This window comes from Tremella mesenterica, assembly GCF_000271645.1.
Source record: "Tremella mesenterica DSM 1558 unplaced genomic scaffold TREMEscaffold_2, whole genome shotgun sequence".
Lineage (NCBI taxonomy): Eukaryota > Fungi > Basidiomycota > Tremellomycetes > Tremellales > Tremellaceae > Tremella > Tremella mesenterica.
This window is the reverse complement of record NW_006711226.1, coordinates 2,933,120-2,956,029: the sequence shown is the minus strand read 5'-3', so window position 1 is coordinate 2,956,029 and position 22,910 is coordinate 2,933,120. Positions and strand designations below refer to the sequence as shown.

The following is a 22,910-nucleotide window of genomic DNA, read 5'->3' as shown; positions in this document are numbered from 1 at the left end:
TGTTGCCGTGATCCAAAGTTGATTTGTTGATACCGTGTTGTGCCCTTTAGAGAGCCCCAGAGGTGGGGGCACGCCTAAGCCTGGGGCTGAGAGTTTTTTGCCTTGGTGTCTACAGTGGAGGTAGCGTTGACTTGAGTCTTGATTTGACGACGACGTTGGGCAGCACGACATTCAAAAGCTTTGTGTCCAGGCTTCCCACAATAATTACAGAGGTTATTCTTCATGCGATGTTCACGCTCTGCTTGGGAGAGAGGACCATAGGTTTGGTGTGCTTGAGTTGCGTCGATTTCCATAGGAGTTGGAGTAAAAGTTGTGGTTGAGGTGGTGCGAGGAGTAAAAGTGTTGTTGTACTTGGGGGTAAAGGTGGTCCGTGTGTTGTTGTTGTTAAAGCGTTGATTGATGTTTGATTGTGTACGAGGATTGTTGTTGGAGCGTCGCCTTTGATAAAGTAGGTCGTCATATTCAATAGCTGAAGAGACTAAAGTGTCATAATCCTTAAACTTGGTTGGGGCAAGAAGTCTATCCTTAACATCATCCTTAAGTCCATCAAAGAAGTTTTGTTTCTTGGTGTCGTCATTCCAATGGACATAGGCAGCATGACGCTGAAACTCAGTAGCATAGACACTAGCTGAGCCTGTCTGACGCAGGTTCCTTAATTTAAATCGAGATGTTTCTTCCAGGTTTGAGTCGCCAAAGTATTTCTTGAACTCAATTTGAAAATCATTCCATGAGTGTAACCATGAGGGTTGTTCTCCTTCATCCATGCCCAAGTAAGGAAGTACCCAGCGATAGGCTTCATCCTTGAGCAGATTGGTAGGAAAAGCTATACGAATGATGTCGGTGGCGTATGTACGAGGTTGAACAGTGAAGACCATATTGCACTTGGCCAAGAACTCCAAAGTCTGATCCTTACGGCCAGTAAAAGGCGGTGGATGAGAGATTTTAGGTTCCTTGACATGCTCAGGTCTGATGTTTGTTGAAGTTTGAAGAGCATTGATTTGAGCCTGAAGCTGATGGATCATGTCCTGTTGAGCTTGGAAGGCTTGCTCTGCAGTAAGGTGGGTTGTGTTGTTGTTTTCAGACATGATGATTTAATTCTGTAAGTCAACAAAGATTCTTGAACTTGTATGATATGTTTGAAGTTTTGTTATGTTTTTGGAGTTTTGATAATGTTCTTGAGTTTTTATTATGTTTGGGGTTGAAAAGGAACAATAAAAATAGCTTAGACCAAGTTATATTTGTTGAAAGAATACTTCAAAAAAGTTTTATAATGTTTGAGATGTTGATGGTGTTGAGCACCTAAGTGATGGTGACGAAGCGTGGTTTGATGATGTTGACCAAAGGAGTGTTGATGTTGACCCTAGGTATGATCTCAGCGAGTGTATGTTGAGTGATATTAAAAAGTCTTGAGTTCGAATCCTGGTGGCGGCGAAATATTTTTGCGCAAGTGTTATTGACCTTGAGTGTTGACCTTGGGTGACCGTGGGAAAGTTCTGAGGTGGGTGGCAAATTTTTTCAAGTTGGGTGGCAAATGATGACAAAGGGTGTTGTGATGACAAGAAAGGGTGTTTTGTTGACCTTGAGTGACCTTGAGGGATTATGAGAAGTCCTGATGTTGACCTTGAGAGAACTATGAAAAGTTCTAGTGTTGACCTTGAGGGATTATGAAAAATCCAGAAGTGGGTGGCAAATGATGTCGAGAGGTGTTGTGATGACGAGCAAGGACTAAAGAGTGTTGAGCAATGGCACCGGTACTTCGACATTTTGATAGAACCCGACCGACTTGGATCGAAACCGATGGATCCGACTGCGCGATAGGTGCGATAGCGTCTCAAAGATTCCCTCACCCATCAATAAAGGGAACCGCCGAACTTCACCCAGTTGCGTACTGGTCTCGAGCAATGACACCCTGTGAACTAAACTACACGGTAGGAGAGAAAGAATTACTAGCCATCGTGGACTGCTTGGTCGCCTGGAGGCCCTACCTGGCCAACAGTAGTGATGTTATAAAAGTCATTACAGATCACAAGAACCTAGAATACTTCCAAAGCAAACGACAACTAAATCGAAGGCAGATGAGATGGTTGGAAATATTGGGAGACTTCAACATAGAGATCACTTACCGACCAGGTAGTAAAAATGGGGGAGCAGATGCTCTGACTAGACGAGGAGATTATCATCCGGGAAGAGGGAGTAGCAAAGACCCAGACCTAAACAAAGGTAACTGGCTACAATTGCTACCGACACACGAACAAATTGGATCGAATTCAATGGACTCAGAACACAAAGGACCAAGACACATAGTAAGAGGAGCAATCCGGGAAGACTCATTATTCGGACTCATCAAGAACGGACTGAAAGACTCAGAAGACATAGCAAACATACAACGACTAGGACTGCAAATGACACAGACACATAGCACACAGGACACACAGAGCACACAGGACACACCAAGCACACAGGACACACAGAAGACACAGATTAGCAGCGAGACACCAATAGTATCATGGACACAAAGCGGATTACTCTTATACAAAAACAGAGTAGTCATACCAGAGGGACAAGCAAGATTAGAAGTAATGAAAGCAAGACACGATTCGATATTAGTAGGACACCCAGGAAGAGATAAAACTATCACCTTAGTCAAAGAGGATTATTACTGGCCACATTTGGACGATTATATCGCGAAATACGTAAAAGGATGTGAGATCTGTAATCGACATAAAACTCATCGACACCAGCCGTATGGACATCTAGTCTCTTTACCAGTACCCACACTCCCCTGGACAGATATCTCTATGGATATGGTGGGACCCCTACCAAAATCGACCGAGTTCGACGCGATACTAGTCGATCGACTAACCAAGATGGCTAGATTTATTCCATGTACAACTGGACTAACAGCGAACAAAGTGGCCGACATCTACATCAAGGAGATCTTTTCAAAACATGGAGTACCTCGAACAATCGTATCAGATAGGGGAACTCAGTTTACAGCGGAAATTTGGAAGGAAATATGTCAGTTCTTGGGAATAAAGAACTTATACTCGACTGCGTATCACCCTCAAACAGATGGACAAACTGAGCGAGTAAATCAACAGATGGAAATCCTGCTCGGAATGTATGTAAACTACAACATGGACAATTGGGATCAACTTCTACCAATTGCTGAGTTCGCTTATAACTGTTCGCCACATAGTAGCCACGGTCTGTGTCCTTGTGAAGCCTGTAACGGCTATGTGCCACACTACGACATCCATTCGCACGATATTCGATCAAAGTCAAACAAGTTGGAGAAGAAATGGAGAGATATGGGAGAATTGCATGCGACTGTTCAAGAACAGGTCAGGATCGCTAATGAAATTAGTGCAGAGTACTACAACAGGAGACACAAGAGCATACCAGAAGAATTCAGAAAGGGAGAACAGGTACTACTAAGTACGAAGTATCTTACGACGGAACGACCCAGTCGAAAACTAGAAGCAAAATACATTGGCCCCTTCAAGATCATAAGGAAAGTTGGGAAAAATGCTTTCGAATTAGATCTACCTCCATCAATGAAAGTGCACAATGTCTTCAATGTCACGCTGTTGGAACCATATCCTAAGGATATGATACCAGGTCGACAGATACCACCCCCACCGCCTGTAGTAATTAACGGCCAGGATGAATTCCATGTGGAAGCAATCGTGGACAGCAGAATTCGACGAGGAAAGGAGGAATTCAAGGTAAAATGGTTAGGATACACAGGAAATGCGGCCTATGACTGGGAACCACGAGAAAATGTAGAAGAGTTGGCCGTTTTTGGTGAATTTTTGGAAAAAAGGAAGAGGGACCCCAGAAGAAAGTGAGAATTCGATCAAGATCAACAAGACTGGGTCAGAAATGAATGCATACACAGGAAATATAGCTACAAATAGAGAGATATAAACACACTACAAATTGGAGGTGGTAGAATTGGCTCGGGGACGACGGGCCGAAGCGGGAATACGAATGACATTGCGAGGGAGAGGAGTATGGGGAGAAGAGGAGGGACCGGCGACTGGCTGAGAGGAACTCAATCCTGTAGGATCACCAGTAGAAGTAAGATGATCCAGAGTTTCATCGGCGGAAGGAGGAGCGTAGTTGGCGGAAATAAGATGAAGGGATTTGTAAAGACCCAGATGTTGAGAGGGGAGAGGAAGGAGAAGGGAGGTAAAGAGATGGATGTAACCCGAAAGTTGGGTCAGACAGGCGGGTTGATCATGGGCAGGAAGGGATCGATAACGGACCGAAGCCGCACAAAGCTCGTGCTCCAGGACAAAAGTAACCTTGGAAGTGACCGTTCTTGCTCCCACAACGATACCCTATACATCAACATCTACCAAGTTCGAAGGAAGAAGATAGATACCTCGCGAAATTTGGACTTGGGATTGTTGGTTTTCACCGAACACTTTGAAGTTCCCTTCGCAGAGCACTCTCCACAAACACCACCAACTGAATTGCATCAACATCGAACGAGTCGCAACAAGAACTTATGAGGGCCAATACAACCAACACGAAAATCTTCACCACCATCGAGACGACGTTGACAATCGGTACAGAGCTCACCCTCTAGCCGAACAACAGCACCATTTTTGTTGCGAAGGCGCCAACCTTGGGCCAAAAGATCGAGCTAATGATTAGAATCGATGAAACTCGAGGGGATTCGAGACTTACAGCGTTCCTAAACCACTTTACAGTGGGCTTGATGGCGTTGGTTTCGCGGAAACGGTCCAGAGCTTCGTTCTTCAACGCGAGACGAACAGAGGGGAAGGTCATGCTGGCCCAAAGGGTAGCTAACAGGTCAGAAGCGAACAGAACTCGGTGGAATTCTCACCGATTTCGGAGTCTTTTCGATCCTCGAGCAACTTAACCAGTTCCTGGTTGACGGTAACCTTGCGAGGGGCGTGAAAAATGTCGCCAAGTTCTTCGGGAACCTCCACAAGTTCGTCGGAAGCCTCAGAAGGAGGACCAGTGGGTTGCTTACCGGGAGAATTTTCATTTTCGACGACGGTAGGGTGTTCGGATTCGACGGATTTGGCGGGAGATAGGTTCTCACCAGTGACAGATGGCCCAGCACCCCCTTCGAAGTCGAAATATTGCTCGATGACCTGGTCATCGAGGAACGATTGTGGTTCGCGAGAAGGACCGGATTGATACTTCTCCTTAATGGTGTCGAGAGCTCGTCGAGACACATCAACCAATGGGGGTTGAGAGGAAGCGGATTGGGAAGTAATTCTCATTCTTTTCGTTTGACGCATGAGAAGTTCGGGGTCGACGTCGGGTAAAGTTGCCAAGGTAGAGGCTCGAGTTTGACGGGAGGGAGTGGAAGAGGACAACTAGTCTCGTCAGCCAGCGAGAAATAGGAGGATATACATCGAATTCGAAAGGAGTTGCTTACAGTACGCTTAGCCATGCTCACAGACAGGTCAGAATTGGAAGGATGCTCTAAGATATGAGTAAGATATGGATGGATAATGATAGATAAGTAAAAAGAACGACAAACAAGAGGTAAAGAAGGAATGAGGAGGAGAGAAGAGAAAGAAGACGGGGAGGTAACTTGGTCAGTAATTTCGATCACATTGGAGGTCCGTGCGGGTGACGCGTTTTCATGGCAACCGTCACACTAGCGTGGGTATGATGTCAGGGCGCACCAAAGGTGTCTAAGAACAATCCATGTGCATCACCTGGTTACAGGGTTCAGGATCCTCGGCGAGGATCCTTGAGACAGGGGGGGAAACTTGTTACGGGGTAACAACGAATTGAGAGGACTCTATCGAGTTCGACGGATTAGGATGGAGGAAAGCGGGAGTTGGAGGCAGTGCTGCAGTAGGTAGGGACGGGTTTTCCCCTTTCGAGATTTTCCCCACTGGGTTTGCTCAAAGCGGTTTTTCACCTGTCCGAGTATGTACATGGACGCTTGCAGTAGGACTGAGAAGAGGAGACGGATACCTGTAGACAGTATATAGTACAATCAGCAAAGTCCCAACTTTGCTGATTCTTCAATATCATTCTTTGGCTACATCAATTGCAGAGGAGACACGATCCATTAGCACCAGAGCCCCTAGATTTCCACGAGACATCCATCGAGTTCGACCCAACCTGCGACCTAGTCGTCGTGTTTCCAGTACCGTTACAATATGTGGTCTACACTGGTGGAATGATGTTCATCAAGAAAATACTCTGGAAACTGTGTTGTGATCACAAAGAGAGTCTTCGTGACGGTACTGGACACACCGCAGCTTAGTCGCGGGTTGGATCATGTGAAATGGAGTCCTATGGGGTTCTTAGTGTCTCTGGTACAAGGTACTAGTTGTGTCTTCTCTACAGTTGATGTAGCAAAACAATGATATCAAAGAATCAGCAAAGTTGGTATCTTGCTGATAATCTCTATATGCATATTCTGTACACCCGTATTGTGAGCTAAATGTCAAGACCAGACGTTGAAAATAGTCTGTGTCTATGAGCTATGGCTATAGGGCCTCGTAGGGAACAAACCTAGTGATGTAGTTTATAGTCTAGTGATGTAGTGGATTGAAGAGACTATAGTCAATGAGATCAAGTGGCAACAGAATTTGCTAAATGACGAGAAAATACATTCGACAAGACATCTACGAAAAAGGGGTGTTTCTATATACTAAAAAGGGAGCGGAGTGATACCGAAATCTATGGAGTGAATGTGGAAAGCAACATGGGGTGTAAGAGCGAAGGAAGACAGGGATAGATGAGGGACACAGGGATGAAGGAAAAGTATAGCATGGTAAAGAAGTAACGATTAGGTAGGACAGGAGAACGGAGGAGGCCGTAACGGGATTAGTGAGATGGGGACGGGAACGGGTAGGTGGAGTACGGGAACGGGTAGGTGAAGTACGACTTCTGCGTACGACTCTTGAGGAAGCTGTCTATAGGTACCCGTGATCCTGACACTAAACAACTCCGGCTGCAAGCGTGTGTGTACATACTTTGGACAGGTGAAAAACCTCTTTGAGTAAACCCGTTGGGAAAATCTCGAAGGGGAAAACCCGTCCCTACCTGATGCAGTGTAACGGTACTGGAAACACGATGACTAAGTCGCAGCCTGGGTCAAACTCGATGGAACTCTCGTAGAAGTCTATGTATCTCTGGTGCTAAGTGGTGGATCGTGTCTCCTCTGCAATCGATGTAGCCAAAGAATGATATTGAAGAATCAGCAAAGTTGGTACTTTGCTGATTGTACTATATACTATCTACAAGAGTCTGTGTCCTCCTCTCAGTTCTACTGCAAGCGTCTATGTACATACTCGGACAGGTGAAAAACCGCTTTTGAGCAAACCCAGTGGGGAAATCTCGAAAAGGGAAAACCCGTCCCTACCTACTGCAGCACTGCCTCCAACTCTTGCCGTTCTCTTTCCTAATCCGTCGAGTTCAATGGAGTTCTCTTGATTCGTTGTTACTCCGTAACATGCAGCCTTTCCCTATCCGCTTACAACTAATCCCATTGAGTTCAATGCTCCTTCCCTGATGGTTGGTACCGACGGAATCGAATGTTCCGTTCACCTGTTGTTCGCTCAGCACTAATTGAGAGTGATGCATGGACATACCTGTTGTTCGCTCAGCACTAATTGAGAGTGATGAGGAGACAACAGGAAGAATGTAGGTACTTATGATAAGTTAGGCGGCGTTTACCGCATTAAGAGGACACATGTGCGTATCACCTATCTCCGTCGATTCCACCCTCCACATCTTCAATCTGTCTGACGCAAACCAGCAAGTTCTACCAATCTCACAGAATAGCAATAGCAAGGATCCAAATGTGAAGGTTGTTAGATGCTCTAAGGGGTGTCGTTTATCACAGTGGACAAGGTTTGATTTCTGAGGGTCAATACACATGTAACCAGAGAAGTGAAAGGGAATTATCATTCACTCAAGATGAAGTACGGGTTCCTCTACTATTACAACCAATATAATACAATGTCAAAGATTATATGCCTGATCAGCCCAAGGAGGAGTTGGTACAAGTTGATCAGTCAAAATCAGTATAGGGGTGATATTAGGAGATGAGGATTCGAAAAAGGAAAATAGCTGTACAAACATCTGCATTGATACTGTATGATGCACAGAGCATTAAAAATGATATATGTGATTCCTGCCCATCTCATCTCTCTGAATCAATCACGTCTAAAGTGTTTATCCATTGTTGTGCCATATCCCGTAAAGTTGGTGACCGAGCTGAATGTTAGTCATAGTCATCTTTATGGAAGGATCATCTCTTTTTTTGCGGCTTATGACTTGCTGCAACGACATGAGTTGACTATGAAAGGGGAGATTCAAAGTGGGTAGTCAAAACATGCCGGTAAGACTTGAAGTACTCGAAGTACCTGATCAACTCACGTATGTGAAGCGGCATCATCGATAACTGGATTAGGAACGAGATTGCAGGACAAAGAGAGAGGTTAGAAACACAGGGTGGACTCACCACCCATATTTAATATCTCCCTCGCCAATTCCCGCTTGTCCAACCCTAGTATTGTTGGATCCCACTCTTCTTTCCGGTCTGGGCGACTAGAAGTCAGCTCGTGCTCAGCGGAAACCGGAGTCATCCTTATCCCACAATCATCAGCATTGCAACGAGTCCCCGAACAAGCAAGTCGTAAGAGGTTCCCGACTGAAAGTGTATCACGAACACAAGGTGATCATCGAAGTTGGCATTTTACCGCAGCATGTTTAGAATGAAGAAGAACAGCACTCGAAATATACTCACTGATAGATGGGTCCAACTAGATCCCTGACAAACTCATCCATCCGTCCCACATATCCCTCCTTAACCAACACCTCTGCATATCTCATAATCCACCATTTATACTCTTCCCTACTCCCCAACAACACACAAGCACTGATGCGCGTTTCCAACGTATTGATTTCGACAGAGATATCATATCCCTTTGGTCTTTCGCCGTTATCTCGTCTGATATCGATGGAAGATAACCTAGATTCAATATCTGCCAATGGACCACGACTGACGTTCGACGGTGAGGATGTTCTCGTCGATGTGAGATGCGTCGGAGCACAGATGGATGTCCATGATTGTAAGGCTGGGTCGAATGCGTAAGCGGCAGGAGAGGTGGTAATTACCACAGGAACGCCGTTGGGACAGAGACGGAGTTCCAGAATGTCGATAGTGGAAGCGGAGGAAGATGACGATAGGGGATCTATGAGAAGGTGAGATATTGAAGAAACGGGATGTAAGAGTTTACGGGATTCGACGTTACTTTGCCGTCAGCGCTACACAAATGGACTCATGATGATCATTTAGACATAACTCTGATCATGGTGAATTGTGGATGGGTAAGAGACAAGACTAGTGAGATGAGACTTACTATACACGAGCTTGACAGTCCGCGGTGACCAAGAAGACCAGATTTGATATGGCTACCATCTGACTGACAGGAGCTCCCAACTCGACGTGAAATGATCTGTTCATCAATCTATGCCCTGACGTCTATCGCCAGTCAAAGTATAACAAGATCCCACTCACTGTCTTCCGGCCGGAGTGTATACTTTCAAACCCCCATCCTCCAATCCCAATGCGCACAACCTTGTACTCATCGCCATACCCAACACCGCACAATGTACATGATCCGTCCACCAATCTTGTCCGTCTTGGCAATACGTGACCTTACATCTCCCCGCCACTTCATTCCGAGCTTCCACGTATAATGTTTCATCGTGTACGTCACCCGCTTTTGCGCGAAGCACATTTTGAACACTAGGCACAGGTAGTGTTCGTCCAGTTTGAGCAGTCCCGGACGCGCTTGTACCGATTACAGTGGTGCGAGGGAGCCGTAGCTCCGAAACACTTCCCAGAGGCTGCGAGACACCCATCGGACTTCCTCTATTGACGAAGGGGGCATTGTCGAGTAAAGAGGTCTTTCGTTTCGCTCCACGAGGTGAGCCATACGTATCATGAGTGGGCTTGAACGCCTGGTGAGCGTCTTGAAACATTCTGGCAGTGGATGATTGGACCATGGAGGATGCAAGAGGCTGGATAGGAGCGGAAAAAGGGTCGCTAGAGGATCCTGATCTTCCTGAAGGTAGAGGACGGAGGGACGAGCCGTTGGAGTTGGCGAATCCAACTCTACGTGCAGGGTTGGGCTTGGTCTTTCGGGGTTGAAGGACATTGACGTGACCAGGGTTTTGGATGGAAGGAAGGTGAGCAAAGCCATTGGACTGAAGTGAGGGAGCGGCAGAAAGGGATCGAGGGTTGTGACGTCGAGGCGTGTAACCATATGCGTCAAGGATGAGTTGGGTCTTATCAGGAGTGGCGAGTTCGGGGAATTCTGATTGATCAAACGCGATGGCGCAAATGGTACCGTCTTCGGAGCAGCCGTAAAGATGCAGACCATCATTGGCCCTGCGGTGTCAGTAAACTTTGACACATGGCAGAGGGAAGACATTGAAAATGTCGCAGGGATTTGGGGACAGGAGTCTTGGTCATCGTTTGGAAGGGAAACTGACCAGCATAAATCCATCAAATTCCTCCCGAATATATCGTGAAGAACCACAAGCGGCTTGTGCACGGTGTTCCTCCATATGCTGATACTGAAGTCATCAGCGCCAAGGGCAAGCATACATGATGCTGTCAGTCGCGTTGGTTCTGCTCCTTTTTGGAAGAAGAGACATGGGTTGAATGCCTACTTCGTCAGCTGATCACCCAGAGACGCAGGCAGCTAGACCTATTACACCAGAGCTAGACCTGAAGAGGTGTGAGGACAAAGTGGCGGATGGAGAAACGACTTGATGCTCACAGCGACTTGTATAGTGTTTTCATGCCCAACAAACGAGATATCGGCTGTCCACCCTTCCCTCTCGATCACAGCAGCAACGAAGACTGGTCCATTCATGGCGTTTGAAGCGGCTATGAAAGCGCCGTCGGGAGACCAACTGCGACGTCAACTCTCTTTTCATACTATCCAGATGCTCTTCAGGATTCAAGCTTTTCATATGACAGGAAAAACATATTCTAGGTCCTCGGAGCAAAATCACTCACCTAAGTCGACGGAAGAAAGTGGAAGAAGGCGAATTCTCAAATGGTCTCTCGACGCTCGTCACTAAAGACCAATCCTCAGTATTCCAAATCTTGACCGTTTTATCGTCCGACTACTGATCAGCGTTGATCACACGTATCGATTTGCTTACCTGAGTGGCGAGATAGTTCCCCACTGGATCCCATGTCACACCCTTGACGAATCCTTTATGCGAGTCTAATTTCCGTATTCGCTCTACTCTGTCAGTGACTATTCCAATGGTGGAGTATGGGAACATACCGAAAGTCCGCCCGTCCCAGATCCAGATGGTACTGTCCAATCCGACCGAAGCGAGCATGGTATCGTCTCTTGACCAAGCTATGTCGATAATGTCTGTACGGTGAGCATCTTAAGCTGCAGTACGAACATAATCATACACGGATGCGGCTTGTGGGAAGTGAACAGTTCAGAAAGCTAGGCGGTAAACAATGTTGGTGTGTTGAATGACTTGCCTGCTTGATGGCCGACCAGGCGAGTTAAAGGTTTCCAGCTTTCCACATTGACTTCATCTGAGCCAAACAATCTTCCACCTCCGTTGCTGCATGTCAGTATATCTGAAAGGGTGAGCGATCGACAAACTTGCGGGTCAATTCCCCAAATCATGACCACCGCATCATCCGCTCCTGTGGCTAGAAACCTGCCATGGTGTGCCCATCTCACCGTAAGTACAGACCCTCTCCGTCAGCCCTCCTCCTTGACTGTATATCCTTCATCCGCCAGTAACTGACCTGTGTGAGATGTCATCGTGCAAAGAAGTTTGTGATTCGCCTCATCTTCTGAAGCTTCCTCATCTAGTATAGGCAATGTTGACCATATTTTGACTTTTTGGTCTGTTCGATCAGCCTTGCCATGTGCGACGAGTTCCATTCCAGACGCCCTGTGTGTCGGGATACGAGATATTTGTGTGAGTTATAGTGGAAAGAGCCACATACCTAGACCTCCCGTTGCTAAACGAGTCCCATCAGGATGTACTGAAAGGGAATAAATAGGACACCTCGAGTTTTTCTTCTCCCCCACTGAAGGTCAGATTTACGGGGATACATAGTGCAGGACGGGACAGACCGGTATGTTGTACCCAGGCGGGTTTGGTAACTCTCATACCGCTCGCAGCTTCACACCTGTATCGATTTGACGATTTTCTTCAGAATGTTGCGATGGTGTAGTAGATATACAGCTGAAAGAGTTGCCACCCGAAGAAGGGAGACAATTGTACTGCTAAAGTGGTTGGTGAAGACGAGGTGAAGGAGAAGCGTGTTTGCCTCCGACGGAACTCAGCTGTGGGTCTTTATGCCACGTCATAACCATGATACCGGAAGCGATCTTATCAAACCCGTTCCGACGGAAGTCAGAAAAGCAAACACGTCCTCTTTCCTCTTGCTAACCCTACTCGACGTTGCATATAACATTGCATCAACATGCCTCCCAGAAAGTCATTAAGCAAGTCGTCCAGACAGTCAAGGTCAGCCAAAGATGCTAGAGATACTATGGCGTCCTCGAGCAAGATGACATTGGATGAGATACCACCGTTGGACTTGCCGCAGAGTATAACACCGGGGTATGTACCGGTGGAGAGGGAGCAGGTTGTGTTGACCGAGGCGGAGAGGGAACAACTGGTACATGAAGTGAGCACATTGCCTTCTCTCTAAGCGTTGCTACATATGTGGCCTTTCTATCGTGACCTGTCCAAGGGTGAATGCTAGAAACCAATGGCTAATCCACAGTTGGTCGGTTTTCACCCTAGATTGTTATGCGATGATATCGCCAACGCTGCCGAGGATGTCTTACACAGAACAGTGGATGGGATAGAAGGTTGGGCTCAGAATGTATCATCTGGACAGGGGCAGGAAGTTGAGCGAGAGATCGATATCGTAAGTGACTCAATTCATTATAGTCGTCTCTATAACCTCTCTTCTTCAGCTTTCTTTTTGCCAATCTGACCGAGCAATATCTCCCAATACCCTCCTTTTTGATAACCTGGTTGAACCTGGTAAGACGATGATTGAATACTACAGAGAAAAGATAAGTGTGATCACTGATGTCCAGGGTTTACACGCCCTCGAAACCTTATTCGAGAGTCAAGTAGACCGAGCTTTCGACAAATTCACAGCTTGGATCCTTCGTAATCCATTCGACGTTCCTCAAGATGTACAGGTAGTACTTGTGTGTTCATATGCTTGCCGCCTTCTTCAAACAGCTGACGCGTAGCCATGGCATAAGGGACTCGATTTTGCCAGAGGAGAATATGTCGTCTCTCTCCCATCGGGTGAAGCTACCCTTGACGAAACATTGAGTCAATTGAGGACACGTGTGGAACAAGCTCGATTATTGAGTCAACGATTAGAGGTCGCGGAGAAAAATCTAGATAGACGGTTGGAGATCGTTTCGAAGAAAAAGGAACAAGTTGGGTTTTTGAGAGATATGGTTGAGGTTGCTGGTCGTAAGTCTTCGCTTAACCCGAACTCACACCCTCTAATCTAATCTCTCAACTGAAAATCATCTTCGACACATTCATCGACGTGCTATTAGGGAGAACGATCCTCTGTTGCCAGCAATTATTTCGTTCAAGAGTGGGTAGAGCTGATCGTAGTCACGCCCCTTCCGGTAAAAGCAGAAACCATCTCGAAAGGCTTGGAAGATTTACATGAAACATTATCACATATGGACATACCCCCTCCTTCTACCCACCTACCACCTTCAGGCGTAAAGGGGGAGACTAAAGCTTGGGAAATGGGTAGGAAAGCGTATCTCAGTTGGGCAGTGGGGAGGATGATATCACGGGAAAGTGGGGGTGGTTCAGGTACGTCTTTTCCTCCCCTCTTCTGCTTTCGATTTAATTCTTCTTCTTTCACTTCCATTCGTTCGATCGCATCTCTTCCTCCACATTCGCAAGAATGAAGCTAAAAAACAGAAGCCGTAATGGCAGGCAAACACAATGACGGCGTTGACGTCTCACCAGAGACTATTGATGCTCCAGAACGACTGGCCAAAGCTTTGGGATTCTGATTAAACATGATCAGAAATCGATCAGCTATCTTTGACTTTTATTTTTGTTACATACTGACTACTGGGGTGTATGAGTGTAGAATGGAATGTACAATAATAATGTCTGCCTTCATGATTATCATCATTGCTCGAGTCTAATTACAATCCAAGTTTACAACCATTCCCGAACTCTGACAGAAATAAACACTCTTTCGGACAAGTTTCTCTGATCATCCGTACATATATTGATCTTCCGCATGTCTGGAGCTGAGGACTGGCAAGTGAAACAGGAAAACAGGGACTGGTCAATACATAAATCTTTCGGGACTGTCTGATCTATGTACTGCCTGGCTTCACCAGTCTCCAACTCCATTTCGGTTCCCTACATTGAGCCTTCCACCTTCATCTCAGTTTCACAGAGGGAAGTCTCCTCTTTGGGTTGCTCACAGGTCATGTTTGTTCCGCTTATCTGCCGCTGACTGTGTTTCCTGAAGTGAACCCATGCTACTTCTTTAGGGCCCTTTATATCTGCAAAGAAACTACGAGCAGGGAGGACAGTGTATCCTTTTCTACACGCCGTTAACAAACTTCTCTCCAGGTCACTCAGCTCTGCAGGCAACTCGAGTGAGTGATTCTGACTCGGTTCATTGGTCCCGGAGGTTATGGTTGCCTTTTGAGAAGATTTGGAGTGACCCGTAGTTCTGGGATCCTCCTTTACATTTTCACAGCTACCGTGGGAATCACCAAAAGTCGCTTCCAAATCTCTAGTCTTGTCAGTGGCTGGTGTATGTTGTCTCACCTGTTCATGTTCTACTCTACCCTTGAAAGAAGACAACCTTTCCATTGCCATCCTTGCCACGTCCGTGCTGGGCATGGGTGTACTTGAGTGTGAGCCAAGCGAGGACATCTTAGAAATTCTTCTTGTTGTCGGTCACTTGTAGCCAAGCGAATTATCGTGTCTAAAAACCAGACAGTGTTGTTACTTGATGATGAGATGAATGATTAGTCTGATATACACTTATTGGTGCCGGTGATCTAATGATAAAGTAGAAGAGTTCAATTTGACTAATCAATCCCTTCGATCGATATTGATATGTAAGTGAGAAACAAAAAAGTGGCAAAATTCAACCAATTTGAACCAAGGGTTTCAAGATCCGCAAGATGACAGTATGTGGAATGACATCATGAAGTAGGAAAGTTGATATTTCGTTCCTTTCATCAATTACATGAAAGCTAGAAATGGTTCATGGAGGATTAGGAGGATGATTCATGGACAAAGAAAGGAGGAGGAAAATGTGGAAGGATGGTCCGTGTGTCAGTTAACATTATCGACGTGAAGAGGTACTGACTGTACTTTCCGCATCACATGATGGTTGCACAGATACAAAACGCTTGTTTTTTTCTTGGCTTTTACATCTGAAGATCCATCGCAACTTCTCTCACTATGAATATGGGTGAATCACAAAGTCATGGCAATGAGGAATGTCGAATCCTGTGTTAATTTCATCATGCTAACATCATCACCTTCCCTCCCATTCTCCTCTCTGACCGACACCTTCCGGTGTAGGAATTCAAGAGCTCCGAGATACCGAGTCAGCAAAGTTTGGGTTTGAGAACTGTATCCGTGTGTCTCTGTTCTCCCCTTAGCGGTAGATATGCTAATTTTGCCTGCTTTGAGGAGTATTTTGTTTTCATCATCAACATCACCGGGAGTATCATGACCTGGAGTACATTCCGTGTAGTGTGTGTCCAGATACTCTGTTGCGCATGGAAGACAGAGTGACTGGTTTATGAGGTCCTTGTCAGTACTTGGATCCAACTCTTTGTGTTCATATCTACGGTAGGCCTCTATCACTGTCTCAATTATGCAAGGGCTTTCGAAACATCCCTCATTTGAACATGACAAGTGCTCAAACCCGCTATAGGCCTGAAAGAGATCCCCTTGGGCATTTTGGTACACTTTGATCCTCCTGGGAGTAGCTTCAACTAATCTGAGGTCGTTCCATGTTAGCCAATAGAATCGAGCTAGGACGACCGAACCGCCGTTAGATAATTTACCCTTCCGTCGAATATTCCTCCGTTCAACTCTTATCCTCTGAACTCTATTCGATCGTCTCTGGTTTACTGTGTGTGAGTGGAATGTGATAAGTATAGAGAGAGACATGTAGGATTGATACATGCTCTTTTTTCCCCTCTGTATTATCATCTAATTATCAGCAAACACTCTATCGTAATCCGTCGAACTCGATAGAGTTCTCTCGATTCGTTGTTACCCCGTAACAATTATTCTCTCCTGTCCTATGTCCTGTTAGCCCATAAAATCAGCCTGCAATGGCCAAACCATCAATAATAATATTTGCTCTTCAGTCACTGTTGTCCTTTGTCATATCGGCCTCTGATTTTTGTTCAATAGTCTTTGGTCTGCTATGTATGAGTGGGATACAATAAGCATAGACACATGTAGATTTTGATACATGCTCGTCCCCCCTCTGTATCATGCTCTAATCATCAGCAGACATGTCCATCATCTTTCCTCGTGATCCAAAATTTCAGAACCTTTCATGGTCGGTACACCACAATCACTACAGCAGTAAAAAGTGTGTCTCGTTTGGCCAGTTAGTCTCCAGTCCCCGTAGTCCTTATTTCTGTAGAAAAGGATGAATAGATTAGAGTACCACATGGCCAAAACTTTGGATGTAGGTAGGTATCAGACATCATATGACATAACATCATCAATTAGCTTTCAACACAATGGTCCACTCCTCCCTAAACTTTTAGTCTTTTATCTTAAGGTAATCCTCTCATCCACCTTCCTCAATGATAGTCAATACGTTTTTTTTACCCTCCGTAACACAGCTTGGCACATGTTGAACAAAATCATACATACATAACTTGACTGTATTCACTTAGAAAGATTTCATTCTACATTTCTCAACTTATATACAACCTCATCTGTACACTTCTCCGCACATTCCACTTGATATGATACAACCTGTCTACCCCTATCACTCCACATGATGCCCCACTGCTCATCACTTCCTTCTACCTGTTCCACTCGTTTACCCGACTTGCCGAAATTAACCACCGCTACCGTTGCGACGACTGAGGATGCGAGAGCAACAACCACGGCTGCTATTGGCATGACTGAGAAAGATATGGGTCCCCGCCAGTCACACCAACAACCATCTCACCCACACCAGATCAATCGGCAAATTGGAGCAACCCCGCAATGGTCGCCGCCGTACCTAACGCCATACCCAAAACCACCATTCCCAAATCTCTCTTCTTCCTTGGTGGTTCACCCGTGCGTCTTTCCCTCTCGATCTCTTTCTTGTGTCGTTGTTCATCTTGTCTTTCCTTCTCACCTCGAGCGTGAGTGACCACGCCGGGTTGTTTATCTTGTACCGGAGAGGTCTCGTTGGGAGCAGAGGTATGAGAGGATGAAGTGTGCCCTGATGTGAGAGATGCAGAAGGGGTACGAGGGGATGGAACGTGAATATTGATGGAGGAAAGGAAGTGTTGTTCCGTTTGGACAGCCGTATCGATGGTCACTTGTTCTTCCACCTCTGACAATTTACGTTTGGTAGGAGGAGTAAGTATCACTTCCTGTGATGAAGCACGGTTGGAGCTGGTAAGAGATGGAGTACGGAAATGGAGATTGTCATTGACATTGTACATGAGAGGACGTGTGGTGTCTGAGATCAGTCCGTTGAAAGCACCGGAAAGCACAATTTCATCAATTTGATCACGGGTAAATCGAAGACCGCGCAATATCAGGAGTGGTCCCGAAGGCAACAAGGTGAATTTGGGTAACATAGAGACCAGGGACGAAGTTGAGATGGAAAGCAGAGATGAAAAAGGTCGGACCAGGGGAGAAGCAGGAGAAAGAAGGAGAGAGGAGGAGAGAGAGAGAGAGAGAGAGAGAGAGAGAGAGAGAGAGAGAGAGAGAGAGAGAGAGAGAGAGAGAGAGAGAGAGAGAGAGAGAGAGAGAGAGAGAGAGAGAGAGAGAGAGAGAGAGAGAGAGAGAGAGAGAGAGAGAGAGAGAGAGAGAGAGAGAGAGAGAGAGAGAGAGAGAGAGAGAGAGAGAGAGAGAGAGAGAGAGGGAGAGTGAAAGTGAGAGTGTGTGAGAGAGAGAGAGAGAGAGAAATCGGATGGTTGGCAGAGAAAGAGGCAGGAGACCGGAAAGAAAGACTGGAGCAGAAGAAGTAAGCAATTGAGGGGGAGAATCACAGAGAAGGGAAAAAAACCCACCATACGTTCCCAATCTAGAAGACGACCACACAGCCTCCGAAAATTCCATCATACCCGTTGACAAACTTTCCAACGGTGATGCCATACGCCATATCGGTGACTCAGTTTCTTGAGTTACACCATGTTCATCTTTGACTATCATTTCTTCCGCTTGATGGTCTACTGACTCAGAGTTCACGCTGTCTCCAACGGCGACAACTCCCATGACTTGGACCGGAGGTATCTCACCGTTGGTTTGGATCGTATTCGAGTGGTCGGTCGAAGAGACTTGTACGTCTACCACCTCAGTGTGCACGGAGTTTCCGACTTGGACAGCCTCGATAACATGGGTTAGAGGGGTCTCATCACCTGTTTGGAAGATGTTCGGATTGTCAACCATAGAAGCTGGGTCGACATTGTCCTCTTCATACTTCTTGACAGCTTCTTGCTGATGTTCATCATCCCTACCATACTCTCGGTCCTCAGCTTGATCCATAACCTCTTGTTCTTCCTCATCGACATGATTGTCTTCTTCATCCTCGAGGTAATCATCCTCCTCGCCGTATTCATCTTCATCCTCCGCATAGTTATCATCTTCTTCCTCTTCCTCATCCTCATAGTCCTCTTCCTCTTGCTCATCCTCCTCGTCATACTCTTCCTGGTCTTCCAGGTCTCCATCTTCATCGTACTCCATTACATCACCTCGTTGTTCGTCCACATAATCTACCCCACCACCTCGCCCTTCATCCTCATAGTCGATCCCACCATCTCGCCATTCCAACTCCCGCTCACTGGCGTTCTGCAACTCCACCGCCTCCCGCTTCCCCGATACACCCTGTTCCACCTTCAACGCTGTGTGGAGGAGCTCCTTGTGGCTATCCGAAATCTTATTGAAACCCGGAAGGTGGTTAGACTCATCGACCGGAACGTTTGAAACTTCGTCTTGGGCCGAATGGTTCAGTCGATCCTCGGAGATGTGACGTTCATCATTGTGTCCGTAATCAGACGACACGTCGCGATCATCGTGATAAGGCTTATCGACATCCGGAGCATCGGAGAAGTCTGATATCTCGTGACGGTCCGAATTCTGGTGTTGCGAGACGTATAATTCCCCGTCATCCGATCTCCTCGAGGCGTCGTCCGCCTCTGATACATAAGACCGTCCATCTTGCTCCGAATGGTCTGACATATGCGAATCTTCATCATCGTACACGAGTTCTTCCTCTTCTTCGTCGTACAGACCTTCAGAATCATCATCATACCTCTCAGAGGCGTACGGCAAATGAGATTCCTCAGGATTCCCATCATACCTCTCAGAGGCGTACGGCGAATGAGATTCCTCAGGCTTCCCATCATCCCTCTGCGATCCGTATGACAAATCAGATTCTTCTGACTCACTCATACTTTCAGAACAAGACTTCTCTTTGTCGTCATACTTATCAGAACCGTATGACATATGCGAGTCCTCGGATCCATCACCCTCATCATCTACCTCCGAGCTATACGACGAATTCGAGTCCCCGGCCTCGCTGTGTTGTTCCGACTGGGGATATTCGTCCTTAGGCCAAAGACGAACGTATGCCCCACGAGCACATGCTTCCGAAAACGTCATAGAGTCTTCCGAGTATCGATCTTCATCGTCGTGGTCAACGCCCTGAGAGTCTGGCTTCTTATCGTCCTTGATACTTGGAGTACGAGGTCGGTTGACCGGAGATGAGGGTCGCCTAGTTGGAGTAGAGAATGAGGGTTTGTATGGTGGAGAAAGCAAGGTAGTCTGTACTTGCGACGAATCATCGGTCGACCCGTTTTCGGCATGATCACAAGAGGTGGCAGATGCATAACGTTCGTCGGCAGATTGAGGGAGCTCAGCAGAAGTGACGGGGACACCTTCTTTCTTGATATGTTCTTTGAGTTCCCCTGTACTGTTGAGATCTATACTAGCTTCTCCCACCACCGCCATGACTCCATGGCCATGTTTGGGGGGAAACTCGGCAATGTCAAGACGAATGTTTAGCTGATTTATTTGGCGATGTTCAAGCCTAATCTCTTCAGCTATCGGATGAACAGGTTTGACTCCGAGCTCCACCGTGGCGGTCCCTTGTGTACCTTGCTTCGCATCTTGGGTGGGATTGTCAAGTGCGGAGAAAAGTGCTTTGTCGTGTATGTCTCTGACTTCTGGAAGTCCATCATCGTCATCGACGACAAAGGGAGAAGTGGAAGAACCGTTCTTTTTGATGAGTTTGCTGATGGGAGTGATGATCTCAACATCCGAGTCAACCATAATAGCCTCTATCTTCATCTTCTTTGATGTGGACGTGACGATGATCTCTTCTTCTTCCACTTGATCGAGTTGTGACATACGAGACACAGGTTGTCCGCTACCTGAACGCGATCTGTCGAATGCGCGATCCTCATCCGTGTCGTACAAGACGGACGGGGGTACGCCATATGCACCTTTAGTAGAGACCGGTGGGCTACTGGGCTTGCCCTTGGTCTCCAGCCCAATTGGAGGTGATTCGGTCTTTCTCACCTGTTCTTCAGACAACTTGGAGCCTGTCAATTGAGATGCGTTAAGTTTGGCAATGTCATCTTTATCACGACGCCGATGCTCGGATTTGACCACCGGAAGTTGAATATTTCTATCCTGATGCGTAGACCGTGGTGAAGTGACTTTAGCGATGGGCATTTTGGAGACCACAGTCGACGTTTTATGGTGTTCGTGGTGACCGTGATGTTTGTGGCGTGCGGTCTCCTTGTGCGATACCGACTTGTCACTTTTTCCCACTCCAGATTCTGTGGTTCTATACTTCAACGAATTGCCAGACAACCAAGCATCCTCTTCCGAATCTCCTAGGCTGGCCCCATCATGACGTGGGGACACCGCACGCTCAAGGACGTGAATTCGGACGGTCATCGGGCGGTCCAGATAGGGATGGAATACCGGTTTGGGAGCACGAGACCTATCCGACTCATGCAAGTGCGACCATTGCCTTGGAATCTCGACTCGAAAGACGGGAGGGGCTAATTCGTCCTTGAACTTTTTACCGAAGCGGACCAGATCGCTATGATGAAGAGGGTACGGAACACCCTTCTTGAGTTCCTTCAAAACGCTGAGGTCGGAAGAACGGAGAATGTAGGTACCGTGAAGGGATTTCGTATCGAGGAGGAATGGTTGGCCATGGTGATCAATGAAGATCTCGGCGTGAGTGCGGGAGATCAAGTTGTTATCGAGATGCTGTGGGTGAGTGAGAGGACTTTTATTGCCGTATCGCAGAGCGGTATGAACACATATGAAAGTGGAGAATTGAGTAATGCTGTGATGGGGGAAAACTAAATATCACAATGAACTAGCTCTTGGGCGAGGAGAGGTGTGCGGGCAGGTGTGGAGATGAGATATCCGGAAAGTTCGAGCTTTTTCAAAACGAAAGATTGGGACGTAGAATTGACGAGGCCAGATCGTATTGATTTCCACCGAAGACACTGCTTGCAAAGCAGACGGGAACACTAGGAGATGATCAGAGGGAGAAGGGACGGAACGGTTCAGGTAACGAAGAAGAGGAAGAGAGGAAACCCACCATTGCCTGAGAGATATTTTCCGACTCCTTCCTCATCCTTCCTACCATAACACCCTTCTTCAAATCCCCACCTTGGTCAGGATGTCTAACCCTAATCAAATCATCGAGGGAAAACTTCCATTCTTTCTCTGTAATCTTGATTGATTTCTTCTCTTCCGAATTCTGTTTCTTCCCATTGACTTGTTCTTGATCTTTCTCAAGTGACTCCCTTTCTTTGATCAAAGGAGCTTTGTCATCTTTGAGCGAAGGGTGTAATCCATTCGGATTGTGATGAGTTGCGTAGTAAGGTGTAGGAGGTCTTACGGGACTTTGAGTGCGAGGGGTAATGTTAGGGATAACAAGAGGTGGGAGGGGTACGAGACAGAGGTAAGGATCTGCGATCAGTATGGGTTTGGGCATTTTTATTTAAGAGAAATCAATTCTTTGCTATTGTGGTGGCTTTGCTTCCTTGTGGGAGCGAAAGTGTGAGTGTTACGGATGGATCTAATGAAGGTAGATGAGAAGGTACAGGAGTTGGAGGAGATAATAGAGGTATGAATGCGTGATACTAGGAGAAAAGGTATAATGATCGGGAAAAGAAGATACGGTCGAATGAATGGGATGTCTAGACAACGGAAGAGGTGACAATGGAGATAAGGGGAGTGACACTAATGATTCCACTCTGAGCACATAGACAAGACCTTATGTACCCTTCCGGTTTGACTGTGATGTAGAGAGGGACATGACACACATGATCTCATTTCTTACCCCAAAGAAGAGGGACAGCTCGTGAGAAGTATTTGGACATGTATAGAAAGGAAGCCGAGGGCTGACGAGGAGTTGCCACCCGACCTCGCAATCTCCCTTACTCCCTCTATGATCTCTGAGCCGGATGATGCTCCTACAGATCTGTCATACTCCAATTATCTCACTGACTAATGTGAGTGGAAGGGAGATGGCTGATGGCATTTTGAGAGAGAAGTGCATCAAGTGTAAGGAGCGATAGGAATGACCCATCTACACGACCGAAGGAACAACGGAAGGGAGTAGGAGAGCAAGA

At 46.6% G+C, this 22,910-nt stretch overlaps 5 protein-coding genes across 5 annotated transcripts; 1 reads left to right on the top strand and 4 right to left on the bottom strand.

Moving 5' to 3' along the window:
- Positions 1-4,242: 4,242 nt before the first annotated feature.
- Positions 4,243-5,437, bottom strand: TREMEDRAFT_60774 (uncharacterized protein; the record flags this gene model as incomplete). The annotated part of the gene is made up of 5 exons (XM_007002880.1): positions 4,243-4,346; positions 4,591-4,654; positions 4,699-4,817; positions 4,859-5,360; positions 5,423-5,437. 5 exons carry the CDS (start codon positions 5,435-5,437, stop codon positions 4,243-4,245), a joined length of 804 nt encoding a protein of 267 aa, XP_007002942.1.
- A 2,645-nt stretch (positions 5,438-8,082) lies between these two features.
- On the bottom strand, positions 8,083-12,293 carry TREMEDRAFT_38091 (uncharacterized protein). The gene is made up of 15 exons (XM_007002452.1): positions 12,147-12,293; positions 12,017-12,100; positions 11,813-11,914; positions 11,668-11,758; positions 11,537-11,622; positions 11,325-11,417; positions 11,197-11,282; positions 11,048-11,157; positions 10,806-10,941; positions 10,516-10,691; positions 9,536-10,411; positions 9,378-9,473; positions 8,762-9,268; positions 8,477-8,562; positions 8,083-8,229 (listed from the first exon to the last, which is right to left on the bottom strand). The coding sequence occupies exons 1-15, from the start codon at positions 12,181-12,183 to the stop codon at positions 8,156-8,158; spliced, it is 2,640 nt and encodes an 879-aa protein (XP_007002514.1). The 5' UTR covers positions 12,184-12,293; the 3' UTR covers positions 8,083-8,155.
- A 214-nt stretch (positions 12,294-12,507) lies between these two features.
- Positions 12,508-13,979, top strand: TREMEDRAFT_43079 (uncharacterized protein; the record flags this gene model as incomplete). Its single annotated transcript, XM_007002532.1, has 5 exons — positions 12,508-12,706; positions 12,806-12,952; positions 13,128-13,244; positions 13,290-13,521; positions 13,672-13,979. Exons 1-5 carry the CDS (start codon positions 12,569-12,571, stop codon positions 13,977-13,979), a joined length of 942 nt encoding a protein of 313 aa, XP_007002594.1. The 5' UTR covers positions 12,508-12,568.
- Positions 13,980-14,448: 469 nt separating this feature from the next.
- Positions 14,449-14,940, bottom strand: TREMEDRAFT_60771 (uncharacterized protein; the record flags this gene model as incomplete). The annotated part of the gene is made up of 2 exons (XM_007002879.1): positions 14,449-14,835; positions 14,866-14,940. The coding sequence occupies 2 exons, from the start codon at positions 14,938-14,940 to the stop codon at positions 14,449-14,451; spliced, it is 462 nt and encodes a 153-aa protein (XP_007002941.1).
- Positions 14,941-17,267: 2,327 nt separating this feature from the next.
- On the bottom strand, positions 17,268-22,270 carry TREMEDRAFT_60770 (uncharacterized protein; the record flags this gene model as incomplete). Its single annotated transcript, XM_007002878.1, has 4 exons — positions 17,268-17,761; positions 18,318-21,531; positions 21,645-21,776; positions 21,872-22,270. 4 exons carry the CDS (start codon positions 22,268-22,270, stop codon positions 17,268-17,270), a joined length of 4,239 nt encoding a protein of 1,412 aa, XP_007002940.1.
- Positions 22,271-22,910: the final 640 nt, after the last annotated feature.

Coding starts and splice junctions, on each gene's coding strand:
- TREMEDRAFT_38091 (XM_007002452.1), bottom strand. CDS start 12,183: ATGAGAGTTACCAAACCCGCCTGGGTACAACATACCG. Junction 11,158..11,196: donor GGAACTATCTCGCCACTCAG/GTAAGCAAATCG, acceptor GCTGATCAGTAG/TCGGACGATAAAACGGTCAA. Junction 8,563..8,761: donor CTAGTTGGACCCATCTATCA/GTGAGTATATTT, acceptor GCTGACTTCTAG/TCGCCCAGACCGGAAAGAAG.